The sequence below is a fragment of the Panulirus ornatus genome, chromosome 7, assembly GCF_036320965.1.
Source record: "Panulirus ornatus isolate Po-2019 chromosome 7, ASM3632096v1, whole genome shotgun sequence".
Lineage (NCBI taxonomy): Eukaryota > Metazoa > Arthropoda > Malacostraca > Decapoda > Palinuridae > Panulirus > Panulirus ornatus.
This window is the reverse complement of record NC_092230.1, coordinates 11,832,013-11,852,338: the sequence shown is the minus strand read 5'-3', so window position 1 is coordinate 11,852,338 and position 20,326 is coordinate 11,832,013. Positions and strand designations below refer to the sequence as shown.

Here is a 20,326-nt window from a genome sequence, read left to right as displayed (position 1 = left end):
ACACAAAGCAAAGGCCTTTAAGAAACTAAATGCCCATGGAAAATTTACTGGCACATTTTGGACAAAGAAAAGAATGCCTTATTTACCTCTTCATACATTTCATCTGCTCCACCCTAAACTATGCCTTGCCTGCCTAGTTATCAACCTTATCAAGCTGACAACCATAAACATTCAACACTTGCAAAATGAAACAAAATTTCAATAAAATCTCACTCCGATATGCTTAGCGATCAATTCTTTACAAAAGAACTAGACAATTCCCACCTAGACCACATTATTACCAAACCTCAAAGTGGAAACAAAAAACTCTCCTTACTTTACACTTAAAGAATATATAATTACAGATTCTACCTCACCCAACAAAAATGGCCCTGATAAAACAAATACACACAGTATCAGCTCGACAGAATCAAAACAAATGCCCTCACCATCCAGTCTTACATTCCACCAGACCTATCTGAAATTGCACTCCCCATCTCTGCAACATTACATATAACAGCAAGTCATGCTAAAAGATATGTCCATTCTGAAGAAAATAAACACATACTCCTTCACTGTCCTGTACTCACCTCACACAGACATGCACACATCATCACATACTTCTTGGCCTGTGGTCCCACTAGTGGATGTGCTGAAGCAGCCCCAAAGAAAGGGTTTCTGGGGCAAGGAAGTATGTACATAAGTATGTGTTATTATCTCACCTCAGTTAATAGGTGATTCTGGTCCTTGAGTCTCCCTACGATCCGTTCTTGATCCTCTGAGTCTGCAGCTTGACTTCTAGCACCAATGCTACTTTGACTGCTGCCAATGGCAGCAGAGGCTGTAGATGGACAAATGGCTAGATTCATATGAGATGGGAGGCCATGCTCTGTTGCCTCCATCAGAGCTTGCAGATGAGCATTAACCTCATGAATACGAGCAAGCTGAAAGTGCAGTTTCTCTTGCTGTGCTTCTAAGCTTAGTTCCTGTTCAGTGAATAATGCATGCATTAGCTAGAACTCCACAATACATGCAAAACGTGTGTTATACACGACAAAATTTCCATCCATACCTATTAGTGTATATTCAAGTGTCACAAAGGAGAAAATAATAGATTTTAACAATATTCAAAGTTTATAATCATAAACTTACATTCTTAGGAGGACCCTGTGGCAAGTAGTGGATTTTTTCTGTAATAGCCTGCAACTGTTGTCTGTACCAGTTTCGTGCTCTGTCCACAACTTCATAACCCTGAATAAGCATGTCACGCTCAGCTTCCAACTGCTTTAGGCGCCGCAACTATTAATGATTCAAACTAAATTTGTAACACTTTTGTAATTCATGAAAGATAAGATTACATCTCATACCAACAGCAGTATTTAGATCTATCTATATGTATCTCTGATGCCCATTCCCTCCAGGAACTCTCATCAATGGAATGGCCATGGCAAAAGATGCTTCACTTATCCCTGTCCTTACATCCCTCCTCTCGCATACACTATTCCAAGCATTCTTTCACCATTTCTTTCTCTTCAATATTCTTCCCCATTTCCCCATGTCAAAGGAGGTTTTCCTCTTGCACCAACCCCTTTAATTGTACAATCATACACCGTCCTTGTGAACTTCCCATCGTGCATTCTTTCCATATGCTTAAACTGCCTTAAAGTATCATGTTTCACCCACTCTACCAGTCCACAATTCATTCCCTTTGCATTTCCTGCCTTACCACATCTCTCATACATCCACTCAGTTCTTTCTTCATTTCATCTAGTCATACAACATGCTCCTTTCAAATAGCTCATTTCCACAGCCTGGATTCTTGACCTCTATGACTCATTCCAAGCCCATTTTTCAGCACCATAAGTCAGGGTTGGGAATATGCTGTCCCTTAACTGTCTCTTCACTTTCATACTTACACCTCTACTCTACATTATTCTAGCAAAGGAACCAGTGACTCCTCTGCCCGGTACTGCTATCTCCCTTATTTCACCAAACTTGCCCAAGACATCTTAATACAGTAGTTAGAGATTGTTTAACAGATATATAACAGAATACTTCATTAGTAAAGTAAACCTTTTGTAGTTTTGACTATGGGAGAGAGCATACAAGAAATGGAAGATATTTCTTCTAAAGATTGTATTATATACATTCTGTCCATCTCTACTTACTGAGAAAAACAGTGACATGTATCTTGACTCAATTTTTTCTACAAAGCCTTTTGTGAAACTTTGCTATGACATGCTCAAGTAATGTGCTACTGAATACCAAAACACAGCACTGGAATTTCTACAAATCCCATTATAAGAATGATAACTTATGTCAGAACTTGCAAACTTAACACTTCAAATTAGTATTCAAAACAGTACCAGCACACTTAGCTCTACACGCTGAATGCTGTACATCTGAAGTACAGTACTAGCTTCATCTGATTTATCTTAGTAAGCCTTTTCCACAGTTTACTCTGTCCTCAATTCAAGACCACACTTCTTAGCTTCCTGAGCTGCTTGGTTTTGGTATGCAGCAGCAGCTGAGTTTAATCACTGTTCCACAAACACGTCTATTTTGCAAATTCCTTTACAAACACCACATATGAGGAAGATCCTAGTTTGCATAGCACAAGAAGTATATCATCATTTTCATCCTTAAAGCACTTAGTGGGATTAAAGTTAATATCAAGGATGAGTGACTCCCAAATCTGGCAACCCCCCAAACAGAATTTTCTGAAACCTGGCTAATTTGGTGACTACTCCACTGGCTTAGAGAAAATCTTTTAAACCAAATTATTTCTGGTTACTGGGCATGAAATTACTGAATCTTCATTAACCCCTTAACCAAGCCTATGAGTGTTTTGCAAGTAAAATAAAATGAAAAATTTTGTTTTAGGTTTGTCCCTTAGACTTTATACTTATGACCAGCAATGCTGCTTTGTTTCTTTGGTACTGTGAGTCAAATCATCCATGCAGTCTCAGTCCTAGTTGGCCTTATGGTTGTTCAACCCTCTCTCAGTGTTTGCTTGGATTTTCAAGTATACAGAGGCTATCTTGGATAAGTTTTCTGATAAGGAAGGAAAGAAGAGGTTAAGAGCAGTAGAGAGTATGAGTCATTGTTTCCCTTAACAGAATAATGAAGGGTAGAGGTGTAAGTATGCAGCCAAAACATGGACATGGAATGAGTCACAGAGGTCAAGAATCCTAGCTGTGTAAATGATCTATTTAAAGGGAGCATGTGGTATGATTCAATGGAATAAAGAAATAACTGGTATGTCAGGGAATGCAAAGGAAATGAATTGTAGAGTTGTAGAGTGGGTGAAACATAATATTTTGAGGTGCTCTGGGCATGTGGAAACAATGCAAGATGGAGAGTTTACAAGGAGAGTGTATGATAATATGATTACAGGGGTAGGTGTGAGAGGAAGTCATCTGTGACATGGGGATATAAGAGTGGAAGAGTACTGGAGCAAGAGAAATGGGGAAAGATTGCATGAAATGGTGTATGTAAAGGAAGCATGTAAGGACAGGGATAAGTAGAGACTCTTAATGGGAGTTCCCAGAGGAAATGGTCATCATTGACATGGATGGATACAGACAGACATATTTATCCTTTTATTCACTGAGAAAAAGTCTAAAAGGCATGACGATAGTTGTGTGGCTGGTGGTAGTAGCAACTGGAAGCATGTTTCTCGAAGTATTGTGAAGATATTAGAACTACTTGAGAATTAGAGAAGGGAGCTTCAGTAAAAAGACTTTGATAAGTATGAGATTGGGAAACCACAGTTCATAACCTCAAGAAATAGAAAGCTGAGCTAAAGAAATTTTATGCTGATATTGATATATCAACATTTATGAACAAATGGTTAATAATGCATCAACCAATGAATGCTAATCTGGAGAGTGTGTTGTATGAGAGGATAAAACATTGTTATTCATTTCTTTATTATACACCGTCGCTGTCTCCCGCGTCAGCAAGGTAGCGCAAGGAAACAGACAAAAGAATGGCCCAATCCACCCACATACACATGTATATACATACACGACCACACACGCACATATACATACCTATACATCTCAATGTATAAATATATTTACACACACAGACATATGCGTATATACAAATGTACATAATTCATACTCTGCCCTTATTCATTCTTGTTGCCACCCCGCCACACATGGAATGACAACCCCCTCCCCCCCGCATGTAAACGAGGTAGCACTAGGAAAAGACAACAAAGGCCACATTCATTCACACTCAGTCTCTAGCTGTCATGTATAATGCACTGAAACCACAGCTCCCTTTCCACATCCAGGCCCCACAAAACTTTCCATGGTTTACCCCAGGCGCTTCACATGCCCTAGTTCAATCCATTGACAGCACATTGACCCCGGTATACAATATCATTCCAATTCACGCTATTCCTTGCACGCCTTTCACCCTCCTGCATGTTCAGGCCCCGATCACTCAAAATCTTTTTCACTCCATCTTTCCACCTCCAATTTGGTCTCCCACTTCTCCTCGTTCCCTCTACCTCTGACACTTATATCCTCTTTGTCAATTTTTCCTCACTCATTCTCTCCATGTGACCAAACCATTTCAAAACACCCTCGTCTCCTCTCTCAACCATACTCTATTTATTACCACACATCTCTCTTACCCTTTCATTACTTACTCAATCAAACCACCTCACACCACATATTGTCCTCAAACATCTCATTTCTAGCACATTCTCCCTCCTCCGCACAACTCTATCTATAGCCCATACCTCGCAACCATATACCATTGTTGGAACCAATATTCCTTCAAACATATCCATTTTTGCTTTCCAAGATAACGTTCTCAATTTCCACACATTTTTCAATGCTCCCAGAACTTTCGCCCTCTCCCCCATCCTATGATTCTTTTCCATTTCCATGGTTCCATCCTCTGCCAAATCCACTCCCAGATATCTAAAACACTTCACCTCCTCCAGTTTTCTCCATTCGAACTCACCTCCCAAATGACTTGTCCCTCAACCCTACTGTGCCTAATAACCTTGCTCTTAATCACATTTACTCTCAGCTTTCTTCTTTCACACACTTTACCAATCTCAGTCACCAGCTTCGGCAGTTTCTCACCCGAATCAGCTACCAGAACTGTATCATCAGCGAACAACAACTGACTCACTTCCCAAGCTCTCTCATCCACAACAGACTGCATACTTGCCCCTCTTTCCAAAACTCTTGCATTCACCTCCCTAACGACCCCATCCATAAACAAATTAAACAACCAACACTCACTGAGAACCAATTACTTTCCTCTCTTCCTACTCGTACACTTGCCTTACATCCTCGATAAAAACATTTCACTGCTTCTAACAACTTGCCTCCCACACCATATATTCTTAATACCTTCCACAGAGCATCTCTATCAACTCTATCATATGCCTTCTCCAGATCCATAAATGCTACATACAAATCCATTTGCTTTTCTAAGTATTTCTCACATACATTCTTCAAAGAAAACACCTGATCCACACATCCTCTACCAATTCTGAAACCACACTGCTCTTCCCCAATCTGATGCTCTGTACATACCTTCACCCTCTCAATCAATACCCTCCCATATAATTTCCCAGGAATACTCAACAAACTTATACCTCTGTAATTTGAGCACTCACTTTTATCCCCTATGCCTCTGTACAATGGCACTATGCAAGGATTCCACCAATCCTCAAGCACCTCACCATGAGTCACACATACATTGAATAACCTTACCAACCAGTCAACAATACAGTCACCTCGTTTTTTAATAAATTCCACTGCAATACTATCCAAACCCGCTGCCTTGCCAGCACTCATCTTCCGCAAAGTTTTTACTGCCTCTTCTCTGTTTACCATATCATTCTCTCTAACCCTCTCACTATGCACACCACCTCGACCAAAACTTCCTATATCTACCACTCTATCATCAAACACATTCACCAAACCTTCAAAATACTCACTCCATCTCTTTCTCACATCACTACTACTAATTTTCACCTCACCATTAGCCCCCTTCACTGATGTTCCCATTTGTCTTACGTACCTTATTTACCTCCTTCCAAAACATCTTTTTATTCTTCCTAAAATTTAATGATACTCTCTCACCCCAACTCTCATTTGCCCTCTTTTTCACCTATTGCACCTTTCTCTTGACCTTCCGCCTCTTTCTTTTATACATCTCTCTTTTATACATATCCCAGTCATATGCATTATTTCCCTGCAAAAATTGTCCAAATGCCTCTCTCTTCTCTTTCACTAATAATCTTACTTCTTCATCCCACCACTCACTACCCTTTCAAATCTGCCCAACTCCCACGCTTCTCATGCCACAAGCATCTTTTGCGCAAGCCATCACTGCTTCCCTAAATACATCCCATTCCTCCCCCACTCCCTTACGTCCTTTTTTCTCACCTTTTTCCATTCTGTACTCAGTCTCTCCTGGTACTTCCTCACACAAGTCTCCTTCCTAAGCTCACTTACTCTCACCACTCTCTTCACCCTAACATTCTCTCTTCTTTTCTGAAAACCTTTACATATCTTCACCTTCGCTTCCACAAGATAATGATCAGACATTATTATCATTATTTTCATTATCATTATCATCATTATCATTAATATTATACACTTGATCACCACATCCTGTGATAGTGAGTTAATGCCAGGAAACAGACAAAGTAAGACCCATCTACTCTCATATGCATAAACACACATATACATACATATATCCTGGGGATAGGGGAGAAAGAATACTTCCCACGCATTCCTCACGTGTCGTAGAAGGCGACTAAAGGGGACAGGAGCAGGGTGCTGGAAACCCTCCCCTCCTTGTAATTTAACTTTCTAAAGGGGAAGCAGAAGAAGGAGTCTCGCGGGAAGTGCTCATCCTCCTCGAAGGCTCAGACTGAGGTGTCTAAATGTGTGTGGATGTAACCAAGATGAGAAAAAAGGAGAGATAGGTAGTATGTTTGACGAAAGGAACCTGGATCTTTTGGCTCTGAGTGAAACGAAGCTCAAGGGTAAAGGAGAAGAGTGGTTTGGGAATGTCTTGGGAGTAAAGTCAGGGGTTAGTGAGACGACAAGAGCAAGGGAAGGAGTAGCACGACTCCTGAAACAGGAGTGGTTGGAGTATGTGATATAGTGTAAGAAAGTAAACTCTAGATTGATATAGGTAAAACTGAAAGTGGATGGAGGGAGATGGGTGATTATTGGTGCATATGCACCTGGGCATGAGAAGAAAGATCATGAGAGGCAAGTGTTTTGGGAGCAGCTGAGTGAGTGTGTTAGTAGTTTTGATGCACGAGACCAGGTTATAGTGATAGGTGATTTGAATGCAAAGGTGAGTAATGTGGCAGTTGAGGGAATAATTGGTGTACATGGGGGGGTTCAGTGTTGTAAATGGAAATGGTGAAGAGCTTGTAGATTTATGTGCTGAAAAAGGACTGGTGATTGGGAATACCTGGTTTAAAAAGAGAGATATACATAAGTATACATATGTAAGTAGGAGAGATGGCCAGAGAGCGTTATTGGATTATGTGTTAATTACGTGTTAATTGACAGGCGCATGAAAGAGAGACTTTTGGATGTTAATGTGCGGGAGGGATGTTTGATCATTATCTTGTGAAGGCGAAGGTGAAGATATGTAGAGGTTTTCAAAAAAGAAGAGAGAATGTTGGGGTGAAGAGAGTTGTGAGAGTAAGTGAGCTTGGGAAGGAGACTTGTGTGAGGAAGTACCAAGAGAGACTGAGTACAGAATTCAAAAAGGTGAGAACAAAGGACGTAAGGGGAGTGGGGTTGGAATGGGATGTATTTAAGGAACCAGTGATGGCTTGTGCAAAAGATGCTTGAGAAGCATGGGAGGTGGGCAGATTTGAAAGGGTAGTGAGTGGTGGGATGAAGAAGTAAGATTATTAGTAAAAGAGAAGAGAGAGACATTTGGATGATTTTTGCAGGGAAATAATGCAAATGACTGGGAGATGTATAAAAGAAAGAGCAGAAGGTCAAGAGAAAGGTGCAAGAGGTGAAAAAGAGGGCAAATGAGAGTTGGGGTGAGAGAGTATCATTAAATTTTAGGGAGAATAAAAAGATGTTCTGGAAGGAGGCAAATAAAGTGCATAAGACAAGGGAACAAATGGGAACATCAATGAAGGGGGCTAATGGGGAGGTGATAACAAGTAGTGGTGATGTGAAAAGGAGATGGAGTGAGTATTTTGAAGGCTGTTGAATGTGTTTGATGATAGAATGGCAGATATAGGGTGTTTTGGTCGAGGTGGGGTGTGAAGTGAGAGGGTTGGGGAGAATGATTTGGTGAACAGAAAAGAGGTAGTAAAAGCTTTGCGGAAGATGAAAGCTGGCAAGGCGGTGGGTTTGGATGGTATTGCAGTGGAATTTACTAAAAAAGGGGGTGACTGTGTTGTTGACTGGTTGGTAAGGATAGTTAATGTATGTATGATTCATGGTGAGGTGCCTGAGGATTGGCAGAACGCATGCATAGTGCCACTGTACAAAGGAAAAGGGGATAAAAGTGAGTGCTCAAATTACAGAGGTATACGTTTGTTGAGTATTCCTGGGAAAGTATTTGGGAGGGTATTGATTGAGAGGGTGAAGGCATGTACAGAGTATCAGATTGGGGAAGAGCAGTGTGGTTTCAGAAATGATAGAGGATGTGTGGATCAGGTGTTCGTTTTGAAGAATGTACGTGAGAAATACTTTGAAAAACAAATGGATTTGTATGTAGCGATTATAGATCTCCTCCCTGGGGATAGGGGAGAAAGAATACTTCCCACGTATTCCCTGTGTGTCGTAGAAGGTGACTAAAAGGGAAGGGAGCGGGGGGGCTGGAAATCCTCCCCTCTCTTTTTTTTTCTTTTTTCCCAAAAAGAAGGAACAGACAAGGGGGCCAGGTGAGGATATTCCCTCAAAGGCCCAGTCCTCTGTTCTTAACACTACCTCGCTAATGTGGAAAATGGCAAATAGTATGAAAGAAAAAAAGAAAGAATTTATGGATCTGGAGAAAGCATATGATAGAGATGCTCTGTGGAAGGTATTAGGAATATATGGTGTGTGAGGCAAGTTGTTAGAAGCAGTGAAATGTTTTTATCGAGGATGTAAGGCATGTGTACAAGTAGGAAGAGAGGAAGGTGATTGGTTCTCAGTGAATGTCGGTTTGTGGCAAGGGTGCATGATGTCTCCATGGGTGTTTAATTTGTTTATGGATGGGGTTGTTAGGGAGGTGAATGCAAGAGTCTTGGAGAGAGGGGCAAGTATGCAGTCTGTTGTGGATGAGAGGGATTGGGAAGTGAGTCAATTGTTGTTCGCTGATGATACAACACTGGTGGCTGATTTGGGTGAGAAACTGCAGAAGCTGGTGACTGAGTTTGGTAAAATGTGTAAGAGAAGAAAGCCGAGAGTACATGTGAATAAGAGCAAGGTTATTAGGTACAGTCGGGTTGAGAGACAAGTCAACTGGGAAATATATTAGAATGGAGAAAAACTGGAAGTGAAGTGTTTTAGATATCTGGGAGTGGATTTGGCAGTGGATGGAACCATGGAAGCGAAAGTGAGTCACAGGGTCGGGGAGGGGGCGAAAGTTCTGGGACCATTGAAAAATCTGTGGAATGAGAGAATATTATCTCGGAAAGCAAAAATGGGTATGTTTGAAGGAACAGTGGTATCAACAAAGTTATATGGTTGCGAGGTGTGGGCTATAAATAGAGTTGTGCGGGGGAGGGTGGATGTGCTGGAAATGAGATGTTTGAGGATAATATGTGGTGTGAGGTGGTTTGATCGAGTAATTAATGAAAGGGTAAGAGAGATGTGTGGTAATAAAAAATAGTGGTTGAGAGAGCAGAGGAGGGTGTTTTGAAATGGTTTGGTCACATAAAGAGAATAGATGAGGAAAGATTGACAAAGAGGATATGTGTGTCAGAGGTGGAGGGAACGAGGAGAAGTGGGAGACCAAACTGGAGGTGGCAAATATGGGCCATTCTTTCGTCTGTTTCCTTGTACTACCTCTCTAACACAGGAGACAGCAACAAAATATAATTAATATAAATAAACACAAGTATGAAAAAGATGGTCATGGGAATTACTGGATTAAATGCCAATTGATAGGTCTGTAAAAGAGACTTTTGGATGTGGATGTGTTGAGATGGGATCTCTGATAGTATGATTAAAGGAATTGGTGTAGGCAAGAAAGGAACATCATAGGTGTGAAGCGATTGATGACAGTAAATGAGCTTGGAAAAAGAATTGCATGAAGTAATACCATGAGAGATTGAGTGTAGAATTGAAAAAGGTGAGAGTAAATGAATCTAGGAGAATGGATCAGGAATGGGAGATACTTAGGGAAGCAGTGCTGGCATGTGCAAGAGATGCATATGGCATGCATAGGGTGGGAGGTGGGTAGAATATAAAGAGTAGTGAGTGATGGGATGAAGTTGCTAGTGAAAGAGAAAAAAGAGGTATATGGGTGGTATTTACATGGGAGGAGTGCAAATGATGGGGACAGATATATGAGAAAGTGGCAGGAGATCAAGAGGAAGGTGCAGTGGCTGACAAAGAAGGCAAACAAGAGTTGGGGTAAGTGAGAGTCTGTAAACTCTAGGGAGAATAAGATGTTTTGGAAGGAGGTTAATAGTGTGCAAAAAACAAGAGGACAAATGGGAACTTTGATGGAGACAAATCATGAAGAGGTAACAAGTAGTGATGAAAAGAGGAGGATGTAAAGTGAGAATTTTGAAGTAGTATTGAATGTGTTTAATGATGCATTGACAGATGTAGGGTGTCTGGATCAGGGTGGTATGAGAAATGTGAGTCACTGAGAGTGGGTATGTGAAAAGGAAAGGGGTGGTGAAAGACTTATGTAAGATGAAATGTGGTAAAGCAACTAGAGTGGATGGTACTGCAGTTGAATTTCTGAAGAAACAGGTGACTGTATTGTCAACTGGTTATTTCGGATTTTTTAATGAATGTATGGATCATGATGAGGTGCCTGAGGATCGGCAAAGTGTGTATAGTGCCACTGTATAAAGGCATGAGGAATAAAGATGAGTGCTCAAACAACAGAGATATAAGCTTGTTGAGTATACCTGGTAAGACATATGGGAAAGTAGTGACTGAAAGGGTGAAGGCATGTACAGAGCATCAGACTGGGGAGGAACGGTGTGGTTTCAGAAGTGGTAGAGGATGTGTGGATCAGGTGTTTGCTATGAAAATGTGTGAAAAATACTTAAAGAAACAAGGGATTTGTATGTGACATTTATGGATCTAGAGAAAGCATGTGACAAGACTGATAAGAGATGCCTTGCTGAAGGTTTTAAGAATATAAGTTGTGAGAGAAAAGCTGCTTTAGTAAAAGCAATGAAATTTTTATCAAGGGTGTAAGGTTTGTGTAAAAGTGGGAAGAGAGGAGAGTGAGTAATTCCAAGTGAAGGTTAGTCTGCGGCAGGGGTGTATGATGTCACTATGGCTGTTTATTTGTTTATGGATGGGGTGGTGAGAGAAGTAAATGCAATAGCCTTGGAGAAAGGGGTGAGTATGCAGTCTGAAGGGGATGAGGAGGCTTGGAAATGTGTCAGTTATTTTGCTGATGATACAGTACTGGTGCAGATTCAAGTGAGAAATTGCAATTGGCAACTGAGTTTGGAAGTGTGTGAAAGGAAGAAATTAAGAGTAAATATTTATAAAAGCAAGGTTATTAGGTTGTTCCTGGCACTACCTCACTAATGCGAGAAATGGTGATCAAATACATAAAAAATCAGGAACATGTTTGTTACAGCATGTGTCATCTTAGCTAAGTGGGTTTTAAGGGCTTGGATAAAAAGCTTATTGTTCTTGGGTATGCTAATGCTGCTGGGACATAAGTTATAGTTTTTGGTATGAGTCAGAATCCTAGGACTTTCAAGTGGATCAGGATTTTCCAGTGCATGAATTATAACTGGACTATGCCTGAATTAAACACTATTTTGTATCTTAGACTATGGTATACTGTTGGTTGGTCTTCCTGAATATTGTAAGGCTCTCTTAGTGTTTGACAGCTGTTCTGCACACCCTGATGCAGAACTTGTAAAAGAGACTCTTTTTAGGGTTTATGTTACACCTATTTGTACATCTTAAACAACACACTGATCAAGGAATTTAATCAGCTTTCAGCTGGTGGTATTGTATATAAGGTTAAGTTCATGTGCAAAATGCTAAATGGCTAATGCTATGGCTGGGTGTAAAAGGTTTTCAAAAGGAGTTCTCTATCAAAAGTGCCATTTCATGTGTTGCTGGGACAGATGCCTATGGAAATTCTGGTAAACACTTGGTATGAGTTGTTGCCTTCCACAATGTTTCTTGAGGATAAAGCAGAACTGGATTGTCATGGGTTATAAATTTCTCATGAACAACAACTTGTGCAGGATTTGTTGCAGTATGTCAGAGGTTTCCCATGTAATGAAGCAAAGATGTTGAAGAATGTCTGAATGTAAACAATTACATTCCCATGACGAAGCAACTTAGAGAAAGTGCAAATATTACTTAATCCAGATCAAGGAGAAACAAATGAAAATGTCAAATGACAAGAAAAGATTTCACTTAATAAGTGCATCATGCTTACCAAGCACTATTAAAAGGCTGGAAACAAAAGAAGTTTATAAGTGAAATACACATTATGAATGTAATTAACTAACATATCAACTGTGCCTCAGAGCAGCAATTTCCAATAAGATTGTTAGTGAAAGAAAAGAGAGCCGTTTGGACGATTTTTGCAGGTTAGTAGTGTAAATGACTGGAGTGTAAATGACTGGGAGACGTATAAAAGAAATTGGCAGGTCAAGATAAAGGTGCAAGAGGTGAGTGTTGGCGCCAGACGTATGAAAGTTGACTGCGAAAATAATAGAATGACTCATTTAATCCATTGTGGACACGTCAGTCTGTAAGATGCCTTATTGAATGTATAAGATCCTAAGATGCCTTATTGAATGTATTAGATCCTAAGATGCCTTATTGAATGTATAAGATCCCATTGTTGTTTACTGACAGGAACAGATCATGTTTACTCAACGAAGTAAATAAACAGTACACCACGAGGCACGAGCTGTTAGTTACCCCACATGTGTTGCTCCGACTCGCGAGTAATTTTTACCGGTTTCTCCTATGGGACCTGTGTGGGAGGAACAAGTGGTGCCCAGACCTGGGAGCAGCCTTTACGTGCTCAAGCGAACTGAACTTCTGTATACGTGCTGAAAGCTGTGGTGATTACTCGTAATGGCGGAGAAGGAGCAACTTGAAAGAGAACGGGCGACTGCTCGAGGATGGTGTACGAGAGCCTCCAAGGGTTTACTGACTTTGCTTGAACTGCCAACTGTGTCCAGGGTGCAGCTGGAAGACGCTATAGCGGATTTAGATAAGCGTCTAGACACCTTGGTCCGAGTTCAAGCGGAATATGAACTGACAATAAGTGACCCTGAGTTGTTGGAAGCAGACCTGGACAAAGCAGATAGTTTACGCAGTGGTGTTAGAGCTGTTCGGGTGGAGGCTGGCGAACTGTTGGCGAAACTGGATAAGACTGCCGTCCAAAAAGGGTCGGGAAGTAGTGAAGATAAGTCTGCAAGTGCAAGCCCAGTGTGTACTAGTGCCAGTGTGAACCCTCCACGGCTCGACTTGCCGAAGTTTAGTGGTGAACTAACCCAGTGGCAGTCATTCTGGGATTTGTTCGTGGCCATGGTAGACGACTCTACTCTACCAGCCATCAGCAAGTTCACTTATCTGCAGGCCTTATCGGAAGGTGAGGCCAAGTCTGTCATCCAAGGCTTGTCACTTACTGCAGTTAATTATGCTGTGGCCTGTAATCTGTTGAAGGAGCGGTATGGGAAGCCAGAGAGGATTATCCTCGCCCACATTCAAGCTCTTCTTGGCTTGCTTGAGCCTGCCGTTCAAGCCTCAAGGATCTACGTCTTGTGTCCGCCTTGAGGAAGCTGCAGGATGACCTCCTGATCCACATCAGGAGTTTGGAGGCACTGGGGGTAAGTGGCAGTGAGTTTGACCTCTTCCTCACCCCAGTGATTTTGTCTCGTCTGCCGAGCGACATCCGTTTGGAGTGGTCGATGGAAGGATCGGGCCACGAAAGGGATCTCGCATGGCTGCTGGATTGCAAGGCAAAGTGCTCTAAGTGTAAAGGCAACCATAATGTCCTCTGCTCAAAGGATAATGTTTCACCTAAGGGCAGGGCTGTTAGCCAGCCAAGGAGTGTGAAGGGGAAACGGGAGATACCAATGTTGTGCCTGGTGATCTAGTTGGTGTTTCTCATTCTTCACAGTTTAAACAAAGGTGTTGTGTCTTGCCGACAGCAAAAGTTAAAGTGTATGGAAGGCATGGCAAGTACAGTGAAGCTACCTTGTTGTTCGACTCTGGGGCAGATCGATCCTATGTGTCCAGTGAATTTGTAAGGAAGGTTAGGCCTACATGGGTATCTTTCTGAACAGATGTCCTATTCTGCCTTTGGGGGAAGGAAAAGTTCTAGATCTACCCAGTGTAATATTTATGACCTGAAGTTAGTGGATGTTAATAATGAAGTAGTGTGTTTACTTGCAGCTGAAGTGCCCACAATATGTGCTCCATTATTACGTCCTTGTGTTCCAGCTGAAACCCTACTGCCCTTTAAGTCTGTGCAGTTAGCAGATGAGTGTGAACGGGACTGGAAGGTAAATGTTGACATTTTGATAGGACTCGATGCCTATTGGAAATTTGTAATCCCCAACAAGAATTTGCAGGTTGAGGGACTAGTGGCTCAAGAGATGGTGTTTGGTTGGATCCTATCTGAGATTTGTGTTTCGGCATCCAAGGGAAATGTTAAGTTGTCTCAGATGTTATGCATTAACAATTTCAATGAGAATGAGTTACATAAGTTTTGGGATTGAGAGTCACTGGGAATTTGTGACAAGGAAGTATATCTTGATGTTAGCAACCATCCTGTTAAAATCCTTTTCAGAGACAGTTAAGTTTAAGGATGATAGATATGAGGTTGCTCTTCCCTGGAAATCAGAGCATAAGTGTAGCCTCCAAAATAATGAAAGGCTTGCAAGGAAAAGGTTGTTATGTTTGATGCATAAATTTAAATCCAATCCTAAACTTCAGGAGGAGTATGATGCCGTATTTGAGGGTTACGAACAGGAATGCATCATTGAAGAGGTACCAGAAGGTGAGATGAACAGCCCATACCCCACATTCTACCATCCTCATCATCCTGTTGTCAGGGAAGTCAGCACCACAAGTAAAGACCAGTCTTTGATGCATCTGCTGTGAGCTATAATGGAGTCTCATTAAATCACTGTCTTGAGGTGGGTCCCCCTCTTAACCCACAGTTGGTAGAGGTACTTACGAGGTTCAGAAGGTGGAAGGTTGCCTTAACTGGTGATATCACTAAAGCTTTCCTCCAGATTAATGTAAGGAAAGAAGACAGGGACGTGCATAGATTTCTTTGGAACTATAATGGTAACATTCGGATAATGAGATTTACTAGAGTTCCATTTGGTAATAAAAGTAGTCCATTTCTGTTGAACGCAACTGTTAAACTTCATCTTAAAAGCTTTCCTGATTCTGAAGTTATTGCAGAGCTAAAGGATAACCTATATGTGGATGACTGGTTGTCAGGAGCTGACAGTGCAGAGGAAGCCTTTGCTAAGTTTGATGAGGCACGGTCAGTTCTATCCAAGGCCAGTACGACACTTTCAAAGTGGAGCTCGAACTGCAATGCCTTAAAAGACAGATTTAATGACTACTTAGAGCCCAGCAAGCATGCAGAGACAAAGGTTCTTGGTTTACAGTGGTGTTTGACTAGAGATAGTTTTTCATTTGATTGTTTAGAATTGAAGGATCTTGAGGTAGCATCCACAAAGAGAGCAGTTCTCAATGTCATCAGTAAATTATTTGATCCTCTTGGCCTTCTATGCCCAGTAATCATGATGGCAAAAATTATGTTCCAAGATATTTTGAGACTTGGACTTTCTTGGGATGAGATCTTGCCTACAGAATTGCAACACCGGTTTCAGAAGTGGGTTCAAAATATAAAAGTTCTTAACACATGGCAAGTTAATCGTTGTTACTTTCCAGAACTTGTATGGAACAAGCTACAAAATGTAGAACTGCATGCCTTTGGAGATGCTTCCAAGAAGGGGTATGGTGCCTGTGTATACTTGAGAGTTCCTGATAATGATGGGTCATTTAAGGTAATCTTAGTTCTAGCCAAAGGAAGGGTAGCACCTATCAAGAAATTGTCAGTGCCAAGGTTGGAATTAATGGGTGCTCTTTGTGTGCTAGGCTATCTGTATTTGTGAAGACTTCCCTACACTTAATTGATGTACAAATGTACTGCTGGACTGATTCTAAAGTAGCATTGTCATGGATAAAGGGAGACCCTAATAGATGGAAGACTTTTGTAGCAAATGGAGTAACTGAGATTCAGAGTTTAATCCCCCCAGTTCAGTGGAAGCATATTCCTGGTAAAGATAATCCAGCAGACCTTATTTCCAGAGGTGCCTTTGCTGAAGACTTAATTTCCTGTACCTCGTGGCTGAATGGTCCTGCTTGGCTCTCTGAACACTTTACTCCCATGTAACAGGATGAGGTACCAGCAGCACTGCCCATTGTAGAGGAGGTATTCCCAGACAGCCCAGTGACATGCTCAGTGTCCGAGCATCCATCAGTAGGGATTGACTACGACCGCTGGGGTCATTTTACAAAAGCTATTAAGTGTGTAGCTTGGGTATTAAGGTTTGTGAACAATTGTAAACCTTATGCTGTTAAATGTTTTGGGCCCTTGTCTTATACAGAGTTAGATCAAGCTAAGACAAAGTTAATAATTTGTGTTCAGAGAGAAAGGTACAGCCAAGAGATCAATGCCTTAATGCTTGGAAAGTCACTCCCTAAGAGTTCTGACATTAGGAAATTCAATCCTTTTATGGATGAATATGGTCTTTTGAGAAGTAAGAGTCTGCAGGACCAGGCTGAATTAAGTTATGATTGCAAGTATCCTATGATTATTCCAGCAGGTCACATTGCCAAGCTGTTAGTTAGTTTCCAACATGTATTTCTGAAACACGCTGGTGTTTCCACTTTAATTTCAACATTAAGATCTTGTTACATAATTGTCGGATTAAGAAAGCTTGCTAAGGTAGTCTGTAGAGAGTGTATGATTTGTCGTAGACATCACTCATAAGCTTGCCGTCAGCCTGTAGCTCCTCTCCCAGGACTAAGAATTGACTCTGCTCCTCCTTTCACTGTGACAGGTGTAGATTATGCTGGACCACTGTTTTGTGTTGATTTTCCATGCAAGAAGCTGTACATTTTGTTATTCACTTGTGGAGTTGTCCGTGCAGTACACTTAGAGTTGACTAACTCTATGTCTTATGATGATTGCTTACTTGCCTTTCATAGGTTTTCTGCCAGAAGAGGCCTTCCATCAGTTATTTACTCTGACAATGCCAAGACTTTTATTAGTATGTCTAAACAAATGCATCAGTTCTTTGGCACCCTTGCTCCCCAGTGGAAGTTTGTTGTACCCCATGCTCCATGGTGGGGAGGTTGGTGGGAAAGATTAGTCCGATCTGTTAAATTAGCTCTGAGAAAGACTCTTGGTATAAAATGTTTAACAAGATGTGAGCTAGAGACTACCTTACATGAAATTGAGGCATGTGTAAATTCCAGACCCTTAACTTTTGCCACAGATGATCTTAATTCTGTAAGCCCTTTAACACCTCATTTTTTAATTGGATGCACTGCTGGATTTCATAGAGAGCTTAAAGGTGATTGCCAGGTTCCTGAAATGTCACATAAGGACCTATGTGAGCGAGAAAGCCTGAGACATCAACAACTTGATAAGTTTTGGAATGTGTGGGTGTCTGACTATTTATTGAATTTACCCCCTATCATTACAGGTTTCACATCCAGATGTAAACTGGAGAAGGGATCTGTTGTGCTGGTTCGGGAAGATAATTCTCCTCGTTTGCAATGGCCCCTTGGAGTGATTGTTGAGTTATTCCCTGGGAAGGATGGAATAATTCGTAGTGTCAAAGTTAAGACTGCAAAGGGAGTAAATAGTAGGCCAGTGCAAAAACTGCATAACTTGGAGCTTTCATCTGCAGGGGAGGATGCTACAACAGATGAAGTTCATTGTCCCTTACCACCAACAAATGCCTTCCCAGCATATGCTCAAGGTTCTGATGAGGCTCACTCCATGACACCGTCATCAACTTATGTGTCTAGAACAGGACGAACTGTAAAGCCTCCTCAGAGACTGAATATGTGAGATTGGAGGGTTTGAGATGTATTGTAGATTTAGGTTGATGATCAGTATAGTCCCTTTGGGTATTGTTTATTGTTTTATTGTATCATTTGCTTCCCAGGGTGAGGGTTGAGTTGACTCTTAGTGAGACATTTGTATTTATACATCCTGATGCCATATGATCATGTTGTTGAGAGTAAGGATAGGAGTTATTAAAGGTACTCCTATGGTGGGGAGATGTTGGCGCAAGACGTATGAAAGTTGACTGCGAAAATAATAGAATGACTCATTTAATCCATTGTGGACACGTCAGTCTGTAAGATGCCTTATTGAATGTATAAGATCCCATTGTTGTTTACTGACAGGAAGAGATCATGTTTACTCAGCGAAGTAAATAAACTCAGTACACCACGAGCTGTTTGATACCCCCCATGTGTTGCTCCGCCTCGCGAGTTATTTTTCACCGGTTTCTCCTCCTATGGGACTTGTGTGGGAGGAACAGTGAGAAAGAGGGCAAATAAGAGTTGGGGTGAGAGAATATCATTAAATCTTAGGGAGAATTGACGAGGTTTCACTGTGCCAAGATATGGCAGCACAGTGAAACCTCGTCAATTCTCCCTCAAGTTCTGTGCTTTTGCCAGGGTGTTACTTATGATTTAGAATCTTGAGTTTCAAGATGATGTCATCTCCTTTACGCAGTTAAGGAGACAAGAGACATATTTCAATTCTCATTTTGAATTGAGGTAATCACGTAACAGCAGCACAGGTACAGCAATTCATTTTTCGTTTTTGAGTTACCGAGGTTTCACACAGCTTTTGTGTACAGTGCATCAACTTGGCATTTTTACACAATCATTTTACTGCAGAAATCTACCATTCCATTGCCAGAAAGTATCACAGGGATTAAAGTTTGACAATCAACTACGTACTACACTGTAATAGTGACATACCAAGGTGTTAAACTTCTACAGAAGAAAAATTTGATTAGAGATTTGGTTGATCTCTGACATGCCTGCTCTTAGGACCATCTTGTGGTTTGAAGTGAGTCTAAACAAAAACTGCATCAAGTAGAAATCGATTCAAAATTTGCTCTTAATGCTAAAGTTCATCAATAGAAGTAAATGGATGTGTATGTGTATATGTATATATATATATATATATATATATATATATGTATATTATCCCTGGGGATAGGGGTGAAAGAATACTTCCCACGTATTCCTCACGTGTCGTAGAAAGCGACTAGAGGGGACGGGAGCGGGGGGCCAGAAATCCTCCCCTCCTTGTATTAACTTTCTAAAATGGGAAACAGAAGAAGGAGTCACGCGGGGAGTGCTCATCCTCCTCGAAGGCTCAGAGTGGGGTGCCTAAATGTGTGTGGATGTAACCAAGATGTGAAAAAAGGAGAGATAGGTAGTATGTTTGAGGAAAGGAACCTGGATGTTTTGGCTCTGAGTGAAACGAAGCTCAAGGGTAAAGGGGAAGAGTGGTTTGGGAATGTCTGGGGAGTAAAGTCAGGAGTTAGTGAGAGGACAAGAGCAAGGGAAGGAGTAGCAATACTCCTGAAACAGGAGTTGTGGGAGTATGTGATAGAATGTAAGAAAGTAAATTCTCGATTAATATGGGTAAAACTGAAAGTTGATGGAGAGAGGTGGGTGATTATTGGTGCATATGCACCTGGGCATGAGAAGAAAGATCATGAGAGGCAAGTGTTTTGGGAGCAGCTGAATGAGTGTGTTAGTGGTTTTGATGCACGAGACCGGGTTATAGTGATGGGTGATTTGAATGCAAAGGTGAGTAATGTGGCAGTTGAGGGAATAATTGGTATACATGGGGTGTTCAGTGTTGTAAATGGAAATGGTGAAGAGCTTGTAGATTTATGTGCTGAAAAAGGACCGATGATTGGGAATACCTGGTTTAAAAAGCGAGATATACATAAGTATACTTATGTAAGTAGGAGAGATGGCCAGAGAGCGTTATTGGATTACGTGTTAATTGACAGGCGTGCGAAAGAGAGACTTTTGGATGTTAATGTGCTGAGAGGTGCAACTGGAGGGATGTCTGATCATTA

At 41.2% G+C, this 20,326-nt stretch overlaps 1 protein-coding gene across 1 annotated transcript in view; it reads right to left on the bottom strand.

Annotated features, from left to right (window-relative positions):
• Positions 1 to 677: 677 nt before the first annotated feature.
• Positions 678 to 20,326, bottom strand: part of LOC139749415 (uncharacterized) — a 267,630-nt gene continuing 247,981 nt past the window's right edge. The window contains exons 8-9 of the mRNA XM_071663251.1: positions 1,132 to 1,278; positions 678 to 965 (exon numbers count right to left, since the gene is read on the bottom strand). Of these exons, the coding sequence (XP_071519352.1) occupies positions 693 to 965; positions 1,132 to 1,278 (420 nt within the window). The 3' untranslated portion in view covers positions 678 to 692. The remainder of the gene's footprint in view (positions 966 to 1,131; positions 1,279 to 20,326) is intronic.